Consider the following 18,494-nt stretch of genomic DNA (forward strand, 5'->3'; position numbering starts at 1 on the left):
ATCATGTTCCAATCACATATATGTTAGAAGGAATGGAAAATGTAGCTACTGTAGAATATACTTAGGTAGTTCTTCAAAAAGTTCAACATACAATTACCATATGACCCAGCAATTCCACTTCTAGGTATATATATAAAAGAACTGAAAGAAGATACTAAAAAATACTTATACATATGTTCACAACAGCATTATTCACCACAGCCAAAAGATGACACAACCCCAATGTCCATCAATGAATGAATGGATACACATTATGGTATATGCATACAATGGCATATGGCTCAGCCATGAAAAAGAAACATGCTATGTGAAAGAAGCTAGATACAAATGGTCACATATTATATGATCCAATTTCTATGGACTGTCTAGAGTAGGTAAATCCATAGAGGTAGAGGTGGTTGCCAGGGGCTGGGGTGAGGAGGAATGAGGAATAAGCACTTAAAGGACGTGGGGATTCTTTTTGATGAAATACACATCTTTTTTTGGTGTGGGGATTGGATCCTGGCATGATTCCACTGAGATACATACTCAGTTCATTTTTTATTTTGAGACGTAGTCTCACTAAAGTGCTGAGGCTGGCCTCCTACATGCTCTTTTCCTCTGTCAGCCTCCCGAGACTGGGATTACAGGCATGCACCACTGCACCTGGGTATGATGAAAATATTTTGGAACTACATAGAAGTGAGAGTTGCACAACACTGTGAATCTATTAAATGCCACTGAATGTTCTCTTTAAAGTGGCTAATCTTATGTAATGTGAAGTGATGCTGGGGATGCTGGTGATTGAACCCAGGGCCTTTTGCATGTTAGGCAAGCACTCACAAACTGAACTATATCCCCAGCCCTGAATTTTAGTGCATTTTTAAAGAATCCATTAAAAAAATGAAAAACAGGAATTACCTACTCTCTGCTGCTACTTTAAAATGTATAAGCAGTGCATCTAAATAAAAGAAAAAAATCTTGGCACTGAGAAAAGGAATAGTGTGTATATAAACTTTGACATTACAAATTGATGCTACTTCCCCAGATTCCCCACATGCAGGAAAGAGCTGACAACATCTAGCTTTACTTGAAGAGTAATTATCACCAGCTGCCAATCTCTTTCACTCAGTCCATCATGGAAGACTAAAGATTTCCACTTAAACATTATTATTATTATTTTTTTTTTTTTGAAACCGGGGATTGAACCCAAGGGTGCTTTCCCACTGAACCACATCCCCATTTTTTAAAAAAATATTTATTTTTTTAGTTGTAGTTGGACACAATATCTTTATCTTATTTTTACCTGGGGCTGAGGATCGAACCCAGGGTCCTGCTTTCGAGGCGAGCGCTCTATCGCTGAGCCACAATCCAACACTATCCCAAACCTTTTTGAGAGGATGTCTTATTAAGTTGCTTACAGCCTCCCTAAATTGCTGAGGCTGACTTTTAAACTCAAGATCCTCCTGCTGGGATTACAGGTGTACGCCACCACACCTGGTGTTGAAAATATTTTATCAGCTGAGGCTGGCTTTGAACTAGTAATCCTCCTGCTTCAGCCTCTGGAGTCACTGGGATTTCAGGTGTGTGCCAGCATGCTTGGCTAACATTTTCTTCTTATATTTAGAGGTAGATTCCGTTTGGCCTGATGACTTCCTTAGTGGCCTCCAGATTCTCTAAAGCCAGGCTGAAAGCGGTTAAATGACAGGCTGCTCAATGGAGGACAATAAACCAGGAACCAAGTAAAAATTATTCACTAGCCTAAAATTTGCCAAGCACTATAATGCAAAATAAGCACTGGCAAGCACAATCTCAGTCCCAACAGAAGCCCAATGGGACAGCTATTATTCACAGCTGGGGTTATCATTATCCCCCTTTTGCAGACAAGAAAACTGAGGTTTAGCAGGTCGATCGCCTTAAGTGAGGGGTGGAGTGAGGTTTGAATTAGGCAAATTGGCTCCCAGGCCCACACTTTCACCTCTTCTCACCAAGGCTGTCGTTTTCCTGACCCAGAGCCTTGAGTTTATGTGCGGGTACTCTAGTTAAGACCCATGGGATGCAAACTGAAGCCACGTCGACTTGAAGCAAGGAAAGCCAAGCGCTCACTATGGTCAAACCTCCAACCTCCTCTCACTGAATTCTCACAGCCGTTCTAAGAGTTGGGCGCACCATAGCCCCCAATTTAAAGACAAAATTGAAAGTTATGGCCTAAGGTGCAAACAGAATGGGAAGTGGGGCGTCAAATCTCGGGGGGAGGCGGCCTATACTTAATAACCAACAATAACATTAGAGGCTCAATAGTGAAGCCTCTCCGCCCAGCCGCAACGAAGATAAGCGAGCCCTACGTGTCGCGCGCAGGGACTTCTCAAGCAACCCGGGTCCGCTCTGTTCAGACTACATTGACCAAAGGTGCCGGCGCCGTGTACTCTGGGAAAACCTCAGCGAGGCGCTTTAGAAGGACCCGGGCCACCTCTACCTTAGTTGTCTTAACTGAGGCCTGCGAAATATGTGCCATTATGGCGCTTAGTTTTGTTATTCCCCATCCAGAACGACTGAGACTACAGTTTCAGGCCTTTCAGAAAAAAAGTCTCTCGGTTGAGTCTTTTCACTCGCATATGGCATTTATCCGGACAGCTCCTCTCTCAAGGGGTCCTTCCCAGTTCCCTCAGCAGCTGTCAGTCAACACGAAGTGGCTACCAATGAGCTCCGCGAAGTAGCAGAGTGGGCAGGGCTATCCCTTAAAGGAGCCGCGACTCGTTTGCAGACCAGAGGGTGACCCGGATGATGGCGGCCGGCTCGGCCCTATTCCTGGCCCTGTGGCTGCTATTGCCGCCAGTGGGGGTGGGAGGGGCAGGGCCCCCACCGATCCAGGACGGCGAGTTCACGTTCTTGTTGCCCGCGGGGAGGAAGCAGTGCTTCTACCAGTCCGCGCCGGCCAACGCAAGCCTCGAGGCCGAGTACCAGGTAGAGGGTCCCGGACCCTGGAACTAGTGGGAGCCAGGGGAAGGGGGCGTGGCCAAGCAGCTAGGCACGGCGTGCATTAAATCGGGAAGCGGGAGGAGCCATTGCATGACGCGGGGGCGGGGCTAGCAAGCGCTAAGCCGGACGGCGTGGCGCGTGGGAGCGGAAGGGGTGGGAATAATGAAGAGGGTGGGGCTACGGTGAGACTGCTGAGGGGGCGGGGCCAATGGGAAGTAAAGGAAGGCATTCAGGGCAGGACCGTCGCGAGTGGGCGTGGCCATATTTTATGTAAACTAAAATAAAGGGAGTGGTCAACGTGAGGGTTTCTCGGAGATTGATTTAAAGGAAAGCAAGGCCCTGGCATCTCAGTTGGAGCAGTGCCAAGTAAAGCGCGGCGAGGTAAACATCGATCAAGGATTTTTGACGGGTATGGCCTGATGAAAAAATCCACCCTGAGGCTGTCAAATCAGTGAGGACTAAGGCAGGGCAAAGGGTGCAGCTAGAGGGGCAGTTGGGAGGCACGACCTGCTTGTAGATATAGGTGTCAGCACTCAGGCCCTCGGTGGTCTTTGTACATCTGGGCAGGTTGATTCAGCCGGGAACGTGAGTTGTAGGTGCCCTCGGTGTACTCCTATCTCTACCCATTCTTACCTGCCCCCTAGGTGATCGGAGGTGCTGGGCTGGACGTAGATTTCACGCTGGAGAGCCCTCAGGGTGTGCTGTTGGTCAGCGAGTCCCGAAAGGCTGATGGGGTGCACACGTGAGTTAAGTCTTGCTCCCTGCCTGGGTTCAGTTACAGCCCTGCCCTTCCACAGGGGCCTCGGGTTACTGCCCTACCTGCCCTAGAGTCCGTCTTGCTGGCACTTATGGTCACATCTGTGTGTCTGTCTGCCCAGTGTGGAGCCTACAGAGGCGGGGGACTACAAGCTGTGCTTTGACAACTCCTTCAGCACCATCTCCGAAAAGCTGGTGTTCTTCGAGCTCATCTTTGACAGCTTGCAAGACGATGAGGAGGTAGAGGGCTGGGCAGAAGCTGTGGAGCCAGAGGAGATGCTGGATGTCAAAATGGAGGACATCAAGGTGCGACCAGGCTGAGCTGGGCTGCGTTTTTTGGCATTTATCAGCAGAACATTCTACTCTTTCTCTTTGACTGGTGTCTCCCTCTGACTCACCTACATAGTGCTGTCCCCACCTTATTATTTTAACTTAATGTGAGTTAAAATAATAGCTCGTTTCTATGAGTAAATGCTGTTCTAAGGCTAAATAATGCATAGTTATGTCACAAATAACTCATATATCAAGTCTCCAAACCACCCCATAAATTAGGGGCTGTGCTGTCTCCCCATATTATAGGTAGTAAAACTGAGGCACAAAATGGTCAAGTAGCTCACACAAGACCACACAATTAGCCACTGTGAGAGCTGGCATTTGAACCCAGGCAGTGTGACTTCAATAATCTTTTTCTTTTTTGATACTGGAGATTGAGCCCAGGGGTGCTCTATCACTGAACTACATCCCCAACCCATTTTATTTTTTTAAGATGGGATCTCCCTATGTTGCCGAGACTGGCAAGTTGAACTTGCAATTCTCCTTCCTCAGCCTCCCAAACTTCTGGGATTATAGGAGTGTGCCACTGTGCCTGGGTGCAGCAGTTATTCTGTTAATCACTAGTAAATATGTTCCATACACTTGTATCTAGACATTCAACTTTTTTTCTTTTTCTTTTTTTTTTTTTTGGTACTGGAATCCAAAGCATGCTAAGAAGGCACTCTACCACTGAGCCTTCTTCCATTGCCCTACAAATTCAACTTCCACAGCAATGCTGAGGTTAATAGAAGAGTGAACAGAGTTGGATGTGGTGGCATGTGCTTGTAATTTCACCTACTTGAGGCTGATGCAACAGGATTGCAAGTTTGAGACCAGCCTCAGCAATTTTGCAAGATCCTATCTCAAAATAAAAATGGCTGGGGATGTAGCTCAAAGTACAGCACTCTTGAATTCAGTCTCCAGTACCAAAGGTGGGGGCAGTGCGGAGAGTGAACTGAGGCCTTTAGATTATTTAACTTGCTTATAGTCACACAGCCAGTGAGGGGCAGAGTGAGGATTCAGACTTAGGCAGTCTGGCCAAGTTGTGTGTCCCCAGTTCTCTTTCTTGCCCAACATGGCCTTGGTCTGTTTCCTCATTTTATTGGAGGCCTGACTCTGTCCCTCACTCTGCAGGAATCCATCGAGACCATGAGGACCCGGCTGGAGCGCAGCATCCAGATGCTCACACTGCTGCGGGCCTTTGAGGCTCGGGACCGCAACCTGCAGGAAGGCAACCTGGAGCGGGTCAACTTCTGGTCAGCTGTCAATGTAGCAGTGCTGTTGCTGGTGGCCGTGCTGCAAGTCTGCACACTTAAGCGCTTCTTCCAGGACAAGCACCCGGTACCCACGTAGCCCCTGCCCTGGAGGACAAACTGGAAAAAAGGGGCAGCCAGTGTGAATTGGGGGTTTTTCCCCATGTAGTTTCCTGCAGGAGGGGAGGCTGTGCAGTGAGCACTACAAATGTGGCCCTGTGCATCTCCTTTCCTGGGCTGTGCAGAGAGCACCGCTGGCTTGCAAACCTGGGCCCCCCAAAGGGGCAGTTCAGTGTCTGCTTCTACTTTCCTGGAAATTGTGCATGGTGGGTGACGCAGCATTGGAATGCAACCCTTGGATTTCCTGGCCCTGCCCCCTGTAAATGTGCCTTAGCTCAAGTCTTCCAGCCTGTATCAGCACTACCCAGAGTGGGACAGGCCCAGGAAGCCAGCTTCCCCGAGTCCCCACCTGGGCTCCCCAAGCCAGCTTGTGGTGGGAGGGTGCCTGCTACTTGTGGGACCCTAAGCCTTAGTTTTTCTCCTAGGCTGGGGGCGGCCTGCTCATGTCAGGGGTTGAAAAGGAGACAGGGCTGCAGATTTCTTGCCAGGATAGTCACTTTATTTGACAGGAAGAGGCCCTGGCCCCTCGGCCCAGCGGGGGGCCTGCTGAGTGTGAGGTCTGGTAACAGAACTCCAGGAGAGGGTCTGCAGGACCACCCACCCCTCCCTGTGCAGGGGGCCCAGACAAGGCTGAGGGGTGGTCTGGCCAAAGCCTGTGCAGGAGCCCCAAGAAACAAAGGGTGGTCCGGCCTGCATACTGGAGTCAATAAATTATGGTCAGAAAATCTCACAGAGCCTGGTGACTGGGGCTCAGGGACACCAGCTGGGACAGACCTGCCCCCAAGAGGGCAGCCAGGCAGGCGGGAGGGATCTCCCACGAAGCTCAGAAGAAAGGTCGGGCGGGAGCCGATGGAGGTGGTCGCCTGGGCACAAAAGAAAAATCAGAAAGCAAAGTTTAACTGTGTCCCTGGCTGGACAAAAAGGCCTGGGTCCCCCAAGAGGGCAAGAGAGGGAGAAGAGGGACCTGGAGGCCTGGAGGGGTCAGACCATGCAGGGTCTGGGTAGCAGCTGGGATTCCTGTTCTACCTTACCACTGGGTCACTGGGGTCACTTGCAGCAGCCAGGCGTGGGGCTGGGGGCTTGGGGGTGAGCAGGGAGTATCTGTTCTGATTCTGGGGTACTGAGGAAGGTGAAAGCTCTCCCTTGGTGTCAGGCTTCCTCCAGAAAATATGACTGCCCAAGAGCAGATGAGGTTTCAGGGCTCCTCACGGAAGAGAAAGGGGTCCCAGTGAGAGGTCCAGGAGAGGCTAGGCTACAACCTCAGCCTGAACACCGACACAAAAGGCCCACACAGCAGCCACCAGAAGGTTCTTCCCTTTATTTTAGTTTATTAATAGGATACAGAGTGCAGGCACTTACAGTGGTCAAACCGAGAAAGGAGTGAGCAAGAAGTTCTGCTCAGAGAGGTGCCCGGGGCCTGCCTGGTAGGGGAGGCCTGACGGGAGCTGAGAGACTCCCAAAGCCTCCGCAACCCACACAGAGCCCAAGCCACCCTGAGGGTCCCAGAAGAAGGAGGGCACCCAGAGAGGAAAGAGTGAGGCTGGCCTGGGCTGAGAGTTCCAGGCCTGGTGAAGGCACCTCTGGCAGCCAAGCCCCGGCTGGGCTCAGGCTGGGCTCAGGCTGTGGTTAATATGGCCTAGGAAGGAATATGTACAACTTGGGCCCGGTGGGCAGTCCTGCACCCACTGGGCCTGGCTTCTGCTGGGGAGCTCCCAGTGAGAGAGGTGGAAATACTCCTTGTCCCACAAGGACTAGGGGATACAGATGCCCTTGGCACCCCGGCTTCCAGAAAGCCTGTTCCTATATGAATATCTCCGGCCAGAGAAGCTCCTGGCAGAGTCCCTACCAGCACAGTCGGGATCCCTCATTCGAGTTGGTATCCAAGGTGGTTACTCCTGCTGCCACCCTGAGACCCTACCCCGCAAAGTGCAGTGCCCTGGAACCCCCTTGCCTGGGGCTCCGGGGCCCCTTCATTCTAGTGTCCAGTCCAGAATGGGGGCCAGGCCAGCCCCTGACTGGGGCCAAGGTTAGGGAGGAAGAGGCAGGGGTTGCCCACGGGAGCCTGGTCCCAGAATAGGGGCAGGAGGGCCAGGGGCAGCAGAGGGGCCCAGACCACCGAAGCTCCTGCACCGCAGGTACGTGAGGACCCCCGAGGAAATGCCCCCTGTGTGGCCTAGTCGAGCAGGGAGGGCTCGGCTGGGCGGATAATGGTGGGCCGGCTGGGCGCAGCAGGGGGTCTTCTGCTGCAAAGAGAATAAAGACAGATGGGGAGGGGGAGAGGGTAGTGAGGCTAGAAGCAGGGCAACTATTGAGGACCCAGCCCAGCCCACCCCACCCCAAGGTGTTCCCAGTAATGGGTACACCATAGACTGTTCAGGTACCAGGAGAGAGTTGACAAATCCTGGCATTTGTCTGTTGGTGTCATAGTCACTGGCTTGCTGTGTGACCCTGGGCATGTCCCCTGCCCTCCCTGGATCTCAGGTTCTTCACAGAAGTGGGAAGAACAGAGCTGGCCCACAAGGTGGGTGGAAGTGAGTGAAGCCTGCAATGGCTGGCTCGGGCATTTGTCCTCAGTAGGGAAACAAAGGTAAATGGTATTCACAGGCACCCAGGGCAAGGGGTACCAAGCTACATGGTGGCCCACTACTTAGGTCTAAAGGACGAGCCAAGAGCTCTGGAGTCACCCTGATTCTACCACTCTGACTCTGGGCAAAGGACTTGGCCTCTCTGGGCCTTCATTCCCCAGGATGGTGACAACTCTTCCACTCCCTGCTTAGAGCACGGCAGAAGATCTTTAGGAGGGAGGGAGTCAGATTTGAGAAGAGACCCCAGTGTGCAGGCTGGGGGCTCTACATGATAGGCAGCCAGTGGGGTCCAACCTTACCTGGGCACTCCAGGGGGTATCCCAGGGGGAATCCGTGCTGGCCGAGATGGGATCTGAGGTGGGGCTGAGAAGGGATCATTGTTGGCAAACACATTCTGAGGTCCAGGCCGAGATGGAATGGGGGGTGCTGAGAAGGAGCCTGCGACCCCCACAGGCACAGGAATCAGAGGTGGCCCTGGTGTGGGACCTCTTACTGCAGGGGGCCGGCCTGGCGGGTGCACACTTGACACAGGTCGGCGCTGTGGAGTGGGGCTGTGGAGGAATGGGGAGAGGCTGTGAGGTGAAATGGGGAGGTGTGAGCATCGGCCATGACAGTGGCACTGGGGGCCCAGACTCTGGGGGCTTCTGGCCACAGAGGCATCAAAGGTATAGGGAGATTCTCTGCCCTTCCCTAGACCTGCTCAGCAATGACTCTTTTCCCACCCACAGCTAGAGCCATGTCCCGGCGTTGCCTCCCCTCTGCCATCAAGGGCTCCGGCTTCCCTGATGTTATGCCTATACCCTAAAGGGCATTTACCACTTAGCAGCCCCCACTTGGACCCCCCATGGCCTCTGAGCCACCCTCATAGCCCAAGACCCTTCCAGAATCCAGCTCTACTGCCACCAGATGCTGCAGAACCAGCAAGCCCCTACGTGGACTCCCTGCTGAGCCTGGGCACCCATTTCTCCCTAGACCTGGACTCTGGGTTCTATTTCTAAGGAACTCTGTGGTGCTGTAAGGTCTCAGCAGAGCAACTACCTTTCCTGTGTCCCTGCTTGGTGTCCCCAAACCCCATGCAGATAGGTATGGGTTCTACTAACAGCTATGTTGGTAGGGTATGCTGGTAAGGAACCCCCCCACCTGTCTGTTTTCTTCTCTGTCCCAGGAGGCTAACCCCAATGGCCAGCATCACCCAGACCTCTTTCTCTAAGAAGGGCTTAACTAATAGAAAGCACCAGAAGGCAGAAAATCAGGAAAATGAGGAGTCAGGATTATATATATGCAGCTTCTACCCACTCCAGCCCTGACTGGCACCTTGAACCCACCTCTTCCCTTGTTTCTTCGGGCAGGACAGCAGCTCAGCCCTGGGTGTTGTGCCATCTAGGGTTGGGCCCCTTCACCCTTCCTACCCTTTCGTTGTGCCCCATTTCCTGCCAGGACCCTGAAGGATACATGGATGGACCTGGGCACCCACAAGCAGCAGCTTCTGCTGCATGCAGGGGAAGAGTCTCCCAAACCTGTGGCTGCTGGTGCTCTGGAGCCAAGTATCGTCAACAGGTGGGGGCACGGGGGTGGACACAGTGCTGGTACTGATGTCCCCAATGATGTTGAGTGCCTCTTTGAGTGCGTGGTACATGCGCAGCATGTCGTCCCGCCGCTGGGCCTGGTCGGCTGACTCTTCCATAAGGCTGCTCTGGTCTGCTGACGAGTATAGGTAGGCCAGCAGCTCATGGTGAATGAAGGCCTTCGTCTGGAGACAAAGGTTGGGAGGTCAGGCCCTCCCATCACCCCAGCCAAGAACTCAGTGGCTCACCATGACTGAAAAACCACCCTTTATCTAGAACAGAGATTCCTTTGGCTTTTTTTCCCCTTTCGCTTTCTGCAGTATTAGAAATTGAAACCAACACAAGCTGGGCAAACACTCTACCATTGAGCTGTATCCCCAGCCCTTTTTGAGACTGGGTCTCACTAGGTTGTCCAGGCTGGCCTTGAACTTGTGACCCTCATGCTTAGCTAGGATTACAGGCATGCACATGTGCTTAGCCTGGTTTTTCCTTTACACTGTAGTGCATAGCTGGAAGTGTATCTGGTAAGCTTTCTATTCAGCTGTCTGCCGAGTCTCTCAGGGGTACTTTCAAAATGCTCTTCCCGCTTTCACAAGATTCTTGTTCAATTTATTTCTATTATTATTATTATTATTTTTTGAAGTCCTGGGGGATTTTTTGAACCCAGGGCCTCATGCATGCTAGGCAAGTGCTCTACCACTGAATCATACCCCAAACCCTTATTGTAGTATCTTATTCCTCTGTATCTTTTCTCCCATCATACCTTTTTTTTTTTACATTTTTTTAATCAATTAATTTTTTGTAGTTGTAGATGGACAGTATGCCTTTATTTTATCTGTTTATTTTTATGTGGTGTCAAGGATTGAACAGTCCCTCACATATGCTAGATAAGTGCTCTACCACTGAGCTCCATCCCCAGCCCTTCTTCCTAGTACCTTATGCCTTTATCGATATCTTTTCTCCCATTATATCTTTTAACTGCTTTTCTTTAAACACTACCAGTTTTTGTTTATTAATTTTATACTTGTTCCAGGGTAGGACAAATTTAGGTAAGATGGGAGTGTTCAGGCCACAGAATTCTTAGAGATGGGAATACAGGGTTTAGAGAAAGCGCGCAAGCACAGTGTTAGCTCTAATTACCCAATTAAATGGAACCAGGAGCTCAGTGTGGCCTGCAATCCAGGTTCCAATGTTATGACTCATTCTAATTTGAATTTTGCACTCACGTTGTTGATCATGAGGTGCATGATGGTCTTTGGCATGAGGTCGCGGATGGACTTGTTGATGATGGCCACATAGGAGTCTACCAGGTTGCGAATGGTCTCCACCTGCCGCTCCAGCTGCGGGTCCATGGAGAAGGTGTTCTCCTGAGCCCCATCCTCATTCTCTGCCTGCAAAATGGAGCAGAGGCGGTGAGGGGTGACTGAGGCCTGAGGTGATTGTAGTGAGTTGCCTTTCTTTGGGTACTGCTTGCCACGTACCTACCACCAATAACCAAATACCCCTGGTTGTCAGGGGCCCTAACATCCTGTAGGTCCTTTCTGCCCCCAGATCCTTTCCCCTAGTTGTGGTAACAACGTATTTGGAGACCAAATGCATCCATGCTCATTCCACCTCAAGGATGGGAAGAGAGAAGAGGACCACGCAGATGGGACCCAAGTCCATGGAGATCCTTGACTGTAGCAGCTTCAGTTGAAAACTTTTGGGATTCTGATGACAAGCTGATCCCATCTCTGCTTTTCTTGCTTAAGTGGGCGTCAGCTACACACCTTCAGAGAATCCTTGTACACAAGGCCTAGTAATGACCTGCCTCCTTCCTCTCCCAGATGGGTCAGCTCAGCACAAGGAGTGTTGGGTGGGTAGGGCAGGGCGGCTCCTCACCTGATCCTTCTCAGGGTAGACCCCAGCACGTAGGAATGAAGCCTTCCAGCTGTCCACATCTTCCTGGGAATCACAGGCTAGCTCGATCTGCCGCAAATCCTTATAGACATTCCTGGGGCAGGAGGAAGGGGCATGTAGCTTGACCCTGCCCATGGTCTTGACTGACCTCTAAGAGGTGTGAGCTCTGGGGTCTCTCTGCCTGAGCAGGGACTCAAACCTGACCTGGGCTCCAGCATGGCTTCAGCACCTTCCTCCTTGATGCTGAGGGGTCACTGTGAGTTAGTGTGTCCAGCACGTAAATGGGACCAGGCATAGAGCACAGGCCCAGGGAGGGCCTGGTGGAGTAGTACCTCTGGCTTTTGGATTTTGTTGCCAACTCTTTTCCTGGGAACTGCCCATACCCTTCATTTGAGTTCTCCTGTGGGAGCCAAAAGCTGTCAAAAAGCCCCAAAGTGGGCATGTGTGTCATAATACCTACCTTTGGGTTGGGAAGCTCCCAATGAGGAAGCCTACAGAGGTAACTTCCACCAGAACTTTCTGTGACAGTGGATTTTTTTTTTGTACCAGGAATTGAATCAAGGGGTGCTTATCACTGAGTCACATCCCCAGCCCTTTTAATTTCGAGAAAGCATCTTGTTAAGTTGCTGAGGCTGGCTTTGAAGTTGCAATCCTCCCACCTCGGCCTCCTGACTGCTGGGATTACAGGTGTGCGCCACCACACCCGTCAGTGGGAATGTTCTGTACTGTCCGTCCAATGTGGCAGCCTAAGGCGCAGGCAGCTTCTATAAAATGCCTTTTTTAAAAATATTTTTTAGTTATAGTTGACACAATACCTTTATTTTATTTATATGTGGTGCTGAGGATGGAACCCAGGGCCTCTCACATGCCAGGTGAGCGTTCTACCGCTGAGCCACAACCCCAGCCCTAAAATGCTTTTTTTTTTTTTTTTTTTAAAAGAAAGAGTGAGAAAGAGAGGGAGAGAGAGAATTTTTTAACATTTATTTTTTTTAGTACTTGGCGGACACAACATCTTTGTTTGTACGTGGTGCTGAGGATCGAACCCGGGCCGCACGCATGCCAGGCGAGCGCGCTACCACTTGCCACATCCCCAGCCCCTAAAATGCCTTTTTTAATTTTTATTTTTTGCAGTGCTGGGGATTGAATCCCAAAACTCACCTACTGTAGCTAAGTGCTCTATCACCGAGCTCAACACTCTGACTCTGCCCCCACCAAGGAGGCTTCTGAACACTAAGAATGGGGCCAGAGTAACCACAGGAATGAATTTTTCATTTCATTTCATCCTTTGCATGTAAATAACTGCCAGTGGTCATTGCACATCAGAGGTCTAGCATGTATGTAGTTGAGTCCCAGGAGTGGGTAAAATGGGAACTCCAAGGACGGTACCAAGACGCCTGGCAAGGCTTGTGCAAGTTGGTGGTAGAAGCAGAGCACCAAGGACTTGAGAAGCAAGACAGAAGGGTCTTGGGTCAGGAACTGTGGTGTCACAGGGCACACATGCAAGCCTGTTCCACAAACAGTTAGGGCTGAGGCAGCAAGTGACCCTAAAGTTCTCAAGTGAGTGCTGGCCCTGAGGTCAGCCATGGCTCCATCACAGAGCTCTGACCAACCAGCGTGGGCAAGTGGTTGCCCTGAAAGAGTCTGGAGGGAGTCAGAGGGAAGGGGCGGGCCTTTGTGGCTCTTCTCCTCCTTTCTGCTGCTTTTCAATGGCTGGAGTTTGGGTGGCCCTCTTGGACAAAGAGATGGGAGCCATGCGTCCAGGAAGTCCGAGAAACAAGAAGTGGGGTCTGGGCCCCAATACCTAGAGCTGCCTCTCTTCCCTTTAGACTTAATTTTTGTAACTACACAAGGAAATGTCTATCTTGTTTCTATTACTATTCTGGGTGCCTTGGTTCTAGTCTTAAAAGATATTTCTAGTAATACTGTCACCCCTGTCCAGGATGGCACAGGGGTCAGAGGCGGGATGGCTGCCTTGTTTCTTGCGGCCAGGAAGGGCTTCTTGTCCCAGTGGAGAGCTCAGGTTCTCCCGTTCACAAGAAGGCTTTCTGGCCAGGGAGCTGAATCTAAAAGGTTTTGGGCCCTGGCTGCTGGCCAAGCTGGGTCTCAGAGGTGCAGGCCAGCTAGCCCAGGACAGAACTTTTCTTTCAGAAAACAGGAGACAGCTGGAGTGGGTGGGATGAGCAGTGGGGTGATGGTGCTGGGGCCAGCAGGGAGGACACCAGGGCCCACTGGCTGGTCACATAGAAACACCAGGCCTTTGCTAATAGCTGCTTCCCTACTCAGGTAGGTCCTAAGAGCTTCCTGGGTCCTCCCTCATCTCCATCTTCCCTTGAAGGGGAACTCATGCTTTCAGGACTGTTTTCTTTCTCCTGTTCTTCCCTTTTTTGTGGTACTAGGATGAAATCCAGGGCCCAGCACACACTAGGCAAGCACTCTAGCACCGAGCTACACCCCCGGATGATTTGATTTTAGGACTCTGAATCCCATCTGTGTAGCAGCGATTCCCCAGTTCACATCTCTGCCTGAGACTCATTCCTGGACACCAGGTTTTGCATCTCCCTCGCCTCCCACTTACTCTGAGGGTGTCTCCCAGGCCTCTCTCTCAGCAAGGTCCCAGCTGAGCTGCTGACCAAGCCCAAACCTGCCCTACCTCACTGCCCCCTTTAGCCCTTAGCAGCAGCTGAGGCCCAAGTTCCCAGGCTTGCCATCAGTGTCTCGCTCATGCCTGTCCAAGAGGATTTCATCAGCTGTACTTCTACCTGGAACCTGCTCCTTCCTCCTCCACATCCTTGGCTCCATTACCTCCCACCTGGCCCAGCCCAGCCCCAGGTTTTCTCCTTGCCCACCCACCAAGGGTTGCCCCACAACTACCAGAGGGCGCCTGTGAGGACCACAGCCAGTTCCCTGTGGTACCTCTGCTCCCCACGCCTTCGCTGACTCACCTCATCCCCATCTCTGACCAGAGAGGTCTTCCCTGACTACTCCTCAGAAACACCCGGTGTTTTTTCTGTTTCTCACCCTACTTCCTTTCTGGAACATGAGGCAGGGACTGCTGGGAGCAAGCACTCAGTGCATGCTGTTGAAAGACTAGGAACGAGGCCATTTGTCTGCATCCCAAGCCCTCCCAGGCCCTGCGGACCCCTTACCTCTGCTCTGTGTTGAAGATGGCAAAGACGTGCTTGTTGGACATGAAACCTTTTTCCACATCACGGATTTTGAGGTTGTCCAAGGGCAGCATGTACTTCTTCTCCTTTTCCTGAGGGCAGAGGGGACAGGAGTCATTCTGGGATATCCAGCAACATGAGGAAGTTTAAGCCAGAATGCTCGGCCAGGGCTACTGCCAGCATGTGGCACTTCCCATGCTCCTGACTTTATGTGAATTAACTCATCTGCCAGAGCTCTCCCCCTTACTTTCTCCTCCTGACACTCAGTACATTCCAAGGGGGCTCCCACCCCAGGACCTTTGCTTCTATGCCAATGGCCTTGAACTATGAGGGTTTCTTTTGTCTACTTCAAGACTTTATGCAGAAGGGACCCTCATGGGCTGACCCTACCCCACACCCCCATGGGCCTTGCTTTTAGTGACCCACGTGATAGCTTGTATGTCACCTGGGCTGGCTCAGTAGTTCCTGGAGGACAGATGCCTATCTATTTTGTTCAGTGGGGACATGAAGAACACAATCCCCCCCAACCCCCAGTGAGTGAATGGAAGCACTTCCCAAAGGGCCTAGCAGTGAGCTATCATGATGATCTCATTTTATAGGGAGAGAGATGAGGCACAGAGGGGCAGGCAGAGGCAGGAGCAGGTTGGGTTTTACACCTCGATTGCTGCTTCACCTGATCCCAGAGCTGGAAATCTGATGCCTAGGCGTCATCAGTGGCTTTGTTGTTGTTTGGTTTGGTATTGGGGTTGAACCCACTAAGCCACATTCCCAGCCCCTTTTATTTTGAGACAGGGTCTCACTAAGTCACCCAGGTTGGCCTTGAACTTGTGATCTCTTTGCCTCAGCCTACCGAGTGGCTGGGATTATAGGCATGCATTTCATGCCCGGTTGTTAGTGGGTTTGTAAGGGTGGCCCCCTTCAGGGAGTGCCCACCAAGTGTCGGGCATGGCAGTTCCATAGGCTGCTGGGGAGGAAGCTTAGAGGTGTGACCCTCCGCCTGCAAGTCACAGCTGGAGGTGACACCACAAGACCTGTATAACCCGCTAATATCGACTACGCAGTTACTCTGTGCAGAACACAGGACTGAGCCCCTTCAGTGGTGTCACTTGCTTTTATTTTTATTTTATTTTTGCTGTATTGGGTTGGAACACAGGGCCTGTGTATGCTAGGTAAGCACTCTACCACTGCACCACCACCCGGCCCATGAACCAATCTTCTATACCAGGGAACCAAAGCAGTCAGGGTCCCTGATTCCCACATGCATGTGACCCACAGCAGCAGCAGAGGTCCCAGTGACCAAGGCTATGTGCTGTTCATCCATCAGCTCGTGGAACCTTCTCCTTCAATCTCCTTAGGATGACACTGTGCTCAGTGAGGAAAGCTGGCTGTCCAGGGGCACACAGTAGGTGGTGTGGGCCACTGTGGGACTTCACGAGCCATGTCCACCTGACACAAAGCTGGGTTCTCTCTGCGATTCTCCTTTCTTCAGCACTCAGATGTCTTTAGAAACTTTTTGTCACACGTCCTGTCTCCATATTGTTGAAAAGCCCCAGAATGAAGTTCAACCCTGCTGCTGCCTCTGAATTCAAGAGCAGCCACAGTGATGGAAGGGAAGGGAGCTAGGGGCTGCCCCGCAGGCAGAGTCAGGACTTAAGCAGGGCTGGCCGCATGGGGGCCTGGCTGAGGCCAAGTGCCAGCTCTACCCCTTCCTGTGTGCCCTTGAACACGTCTCTTCTCTCGCCTGTGCCTTGGTTTCCCCATTTGTCAACGGAAGCACTCGAGTTCCATACTCATGTCAGGAAGTGAGGATTGCTGACATGGCAAAGCCCTAGCGTCATGCCCACTGAGGCTCCAGGGGTTTTCTGCTGGTAGGACTGGCTCCAGGGCCAGCCCCCAGGGTTCTGGGCAAGGATTCAGGGCACAGCACAGAGGGGCCCACTGGCTACGAGACAGGAGGACACTGAGAGCCCAGGGGAGAGACAGTATCCAAGAAAGGCTGTCAACGGCTACTGCAGACAAAACAGCGGCACACAGGGCCCAGGGCCTTCCGCCTTCTCGGGGAAGGGCTTAGGGCTTTAGAGGGGGCCAGGGTTGGGGCCTTCCTGGAGGTTTGTGGAAGGGCTTCTGTGACCCCTGCCCCATCGTGTCATAAGGCAGGAAGCTCCCAGCCACCAGCCAGGCCAAGCAACTGAGTCAGAGGCCTTCCTGGCTCCTAGCGAGACACCACATCTGGAACTGTTTATAGTGTGATTCCGCCCAGAACTCGGTGGCTGCCTTCCTGCGACTGCCAGCACATGCGCGTGCGCACACACAAACGCACGCACGCACACACATGCACACACACAGAACACAGCACACACAGACATAGAGGAGTGCAGGCACCCCTCCCCCACCCCAGAGATCTGCGCACAGGCCACCAACCCAACCCTCCCTCCCACCAACCTCCTCCCCCACCCCCTCCTTTGGATTTCCTGAAAACCCACAACTTTCTCCAGATGTGAGCCGGCTGCAGCCTTGCCACGTCAGAAGAGACGACAGAGCAGACTGTCGCAGGAGGAGCAGTGGCTTTCTCGCCTGTTCAGAGGAGCCGAGGCATGGCCTCGCCTGGTGGCCCTGCCGTTGCCGTGCTGGGGGCCCAAGGGATGAACAGCCAGCCCCGCCATCCCAGTGTTCAGACTAGTGTTCAGGAGGCTCTGAATGTGTACAGTAGTCTGCACATTGGTTAGGCTGGGCTTGGGCAAGCAGCTCTTCAGGATGGCCCCCGCCGGTCCCTTAAACTTACTGCCTCCCCCAGGGTGAGGCACACCTCGAGGTAAGTGTCACCTTCCACAGTCCTGTTTCCCACTGGGTTGGAGACTTAACTGAAGATTCTGGAGCAAAGAAGAAGGGTCTGGGGGGGAGACGAGGTGCTGGATAAAGGCCAAGGGAGCACTGGGCTTGGGGGTCTCTAGCTGGATTGTTCCCCTCTCTCCCCTTCCGCTGTTAATGTCTCCTCATTTATTTCGGAAATAAAGAAATTCTGACATCTTGCCTCTCACCAAAGCTTTTCTACAAAAGTGGCCTGGCCCTTGGGGGTGACTGCTAGGGTCCCCAATGTGGGCAGTGGTGCAGGGAGGGGGTAGTACTTTGTGCCTATCCCTTCTGATCTTAGACTGCTTTGTGTCTGGGGCACACACAGGGCCCCTTTCACGGGTCTGGCTGGTTCTCATTACCACCAGTGCCCGACCCTCCTCCCAACCCTGCCCCTGCTTCCAGTCTGGGGCCTCCAGGGAGGGTAGGAGGCTCCTGCTTTTCCCAATGAGGGAAAATCAAAGGGCCCTTCCTCAAGGTACAGAAGAGGAGCTTGTAAACTTGGACTTGCAGCGCAGCCACACGGTGACCTGCCCGGTCTAGGCTTCAGCCCAGCAGCCGCACCATGGCACCGTGCCCGGGGCCTGGTCTTTCCATGGGCAGAACCCAGAAGATCCGCACACCCCAAAACAATGGAGGGCAGGGGCCAGCCCCGGTTGACTTTTTTTTGTTGTGCAGTGCTGGAGATGGGACTCCAATGCCTTGCCGTCTCGGCTGCTCCTGCCTGGTCCTGCCCTGAGGGACAGCTGACATTCCACAGAGCAGACTGGGTTTCAGACTGGTGGCAAAAAGAGGGGGGGAAATGCAAAAGGGCTGTCCCCACCCCCTCGCCCCGGCCATTTTGAGGAGTGATCGATCCCATAGCCTCTGTAGCTGCTTATTCTACTACTACGTCTTCGTCGTCTCTTTTTTTTTTTTTTTTCCAGTATTGGTGATCAAACCCAGGGGTGTTTTACCACTAAGCTACATCCCTAGCCTTTTTCATTTTCAGACAAGGTCATACTAAGTTTTGCCCATGCTGACCTCAAACTT

General features: G+C 52.3%; 2 protein-coding genes across 15 annotated transcripts in view; one reads left to right on the forward strand and one right to left on the reverse strand.

Annotated features, from left to right (window-relative positions):
- Positions 1–2,755: 2,755 nt before the first annotated feature.
- Tmed1 (transmembrane p24 trafficking protein 1) lies at positions 2,756–6,129 on the forward strand. The gene is made up of 4 exons (XM_076848763.2): positions 2,756–2,943; positions 3,603–3,700; positions 3,837–4,020; positions 5,161–6,129. Exons 1-4 carry the CDS (start codon positions 2,761–2,763, stop codon positions 5,377–5,379), a joined length of 684 nt encoding a protein of 227 aa, XP_076704878.1. The 5' UTR covers positions 2,756–2,760; the 3' UTR covers positions 5,380–6,129.
- Dnm2 (dynamin 2) overlaps positions 5,877–18,494 on the reverse strand; it is an 89,041-nt gene continuing 76,423 nt past the window's right edge. For 7 of the 14 annotated variants that reach the window (XM_076848671.2, XM_076848734.2, XM_076848699.2 and 4 more), the window contains 6 exons: positions 14,595–14,704; positions 11,431–11,542; positions 10,776–10,940; positions 9,502–9,734; positions 8,284–8,535; positions 6,703–7,642 (listed from right to left, as the gene is read on the reverse strand). In XM_076848671.2, the coding sequence (XP_076704786.2) occupies positions 7,573–7,642; positions 8,284–8,535; positions 9,502–9,734; positions 10,776–10,940; positions 11,431–11,542; positions 14,595–14,704 (942 nt within the window). In that variant the 3' untranslated portion in view covers positions 6,703–7,572. Of the gene's footprint in view, positions 6,263–6,702; positions 7,643–8,283; positions 8,536–9,501; positions 9,735–10,775; positions 10,941–11,430; positions 11,543–14,594; positions 14,705–18,494 lie in introns of those variants that run through there. The other 7 variants (XM_076848748.2, XM_076848740.2, XM_076848736.2 and 4 more) reach the window with 2 other exon arrangements.

This window comes from Callospermophilus lateralis, chromosome 1, assembly GCF_048772815.1.
Source record: "Callospermophilus lateralis isolate mCalLat2 chromosome 1, mCalLat2.hap1, whole genome shotgun sequence".
Classification (NCBI taxonomy): Eukaryota; Metazoa; Chordata; class Mammalia; order Rodentia; family Sciuridae; genus Callospermophilus; species Callospermophilus lateralis.

Excerpts from the sequence above, each read along its gene's own strand:
- Tmed1 (XM_076848763.2), top strand. The coding sequence starts at position 2,761 with ATGATGGCGGCCGGCTCGGCCCTATTCCTGGCCCTGTGGCTGCTATTG. Across the intron at positions 2,944-3,602 it reads GCCTCGAGGCCGAGTACCAG|GTGATCGGAGGTGCTGGGCT; the intron begins GTAGAGGGTCCC and ends CCTGCCCCCTAG. Across the intron at positions 3,701-3,836 it reads AAGGCTGATGGGGTGCACAC|TGTGGAGCCTACAGAGGCGG; the intron begins GTGAGTTAAGTC and ends CTGTCTGCCCAG.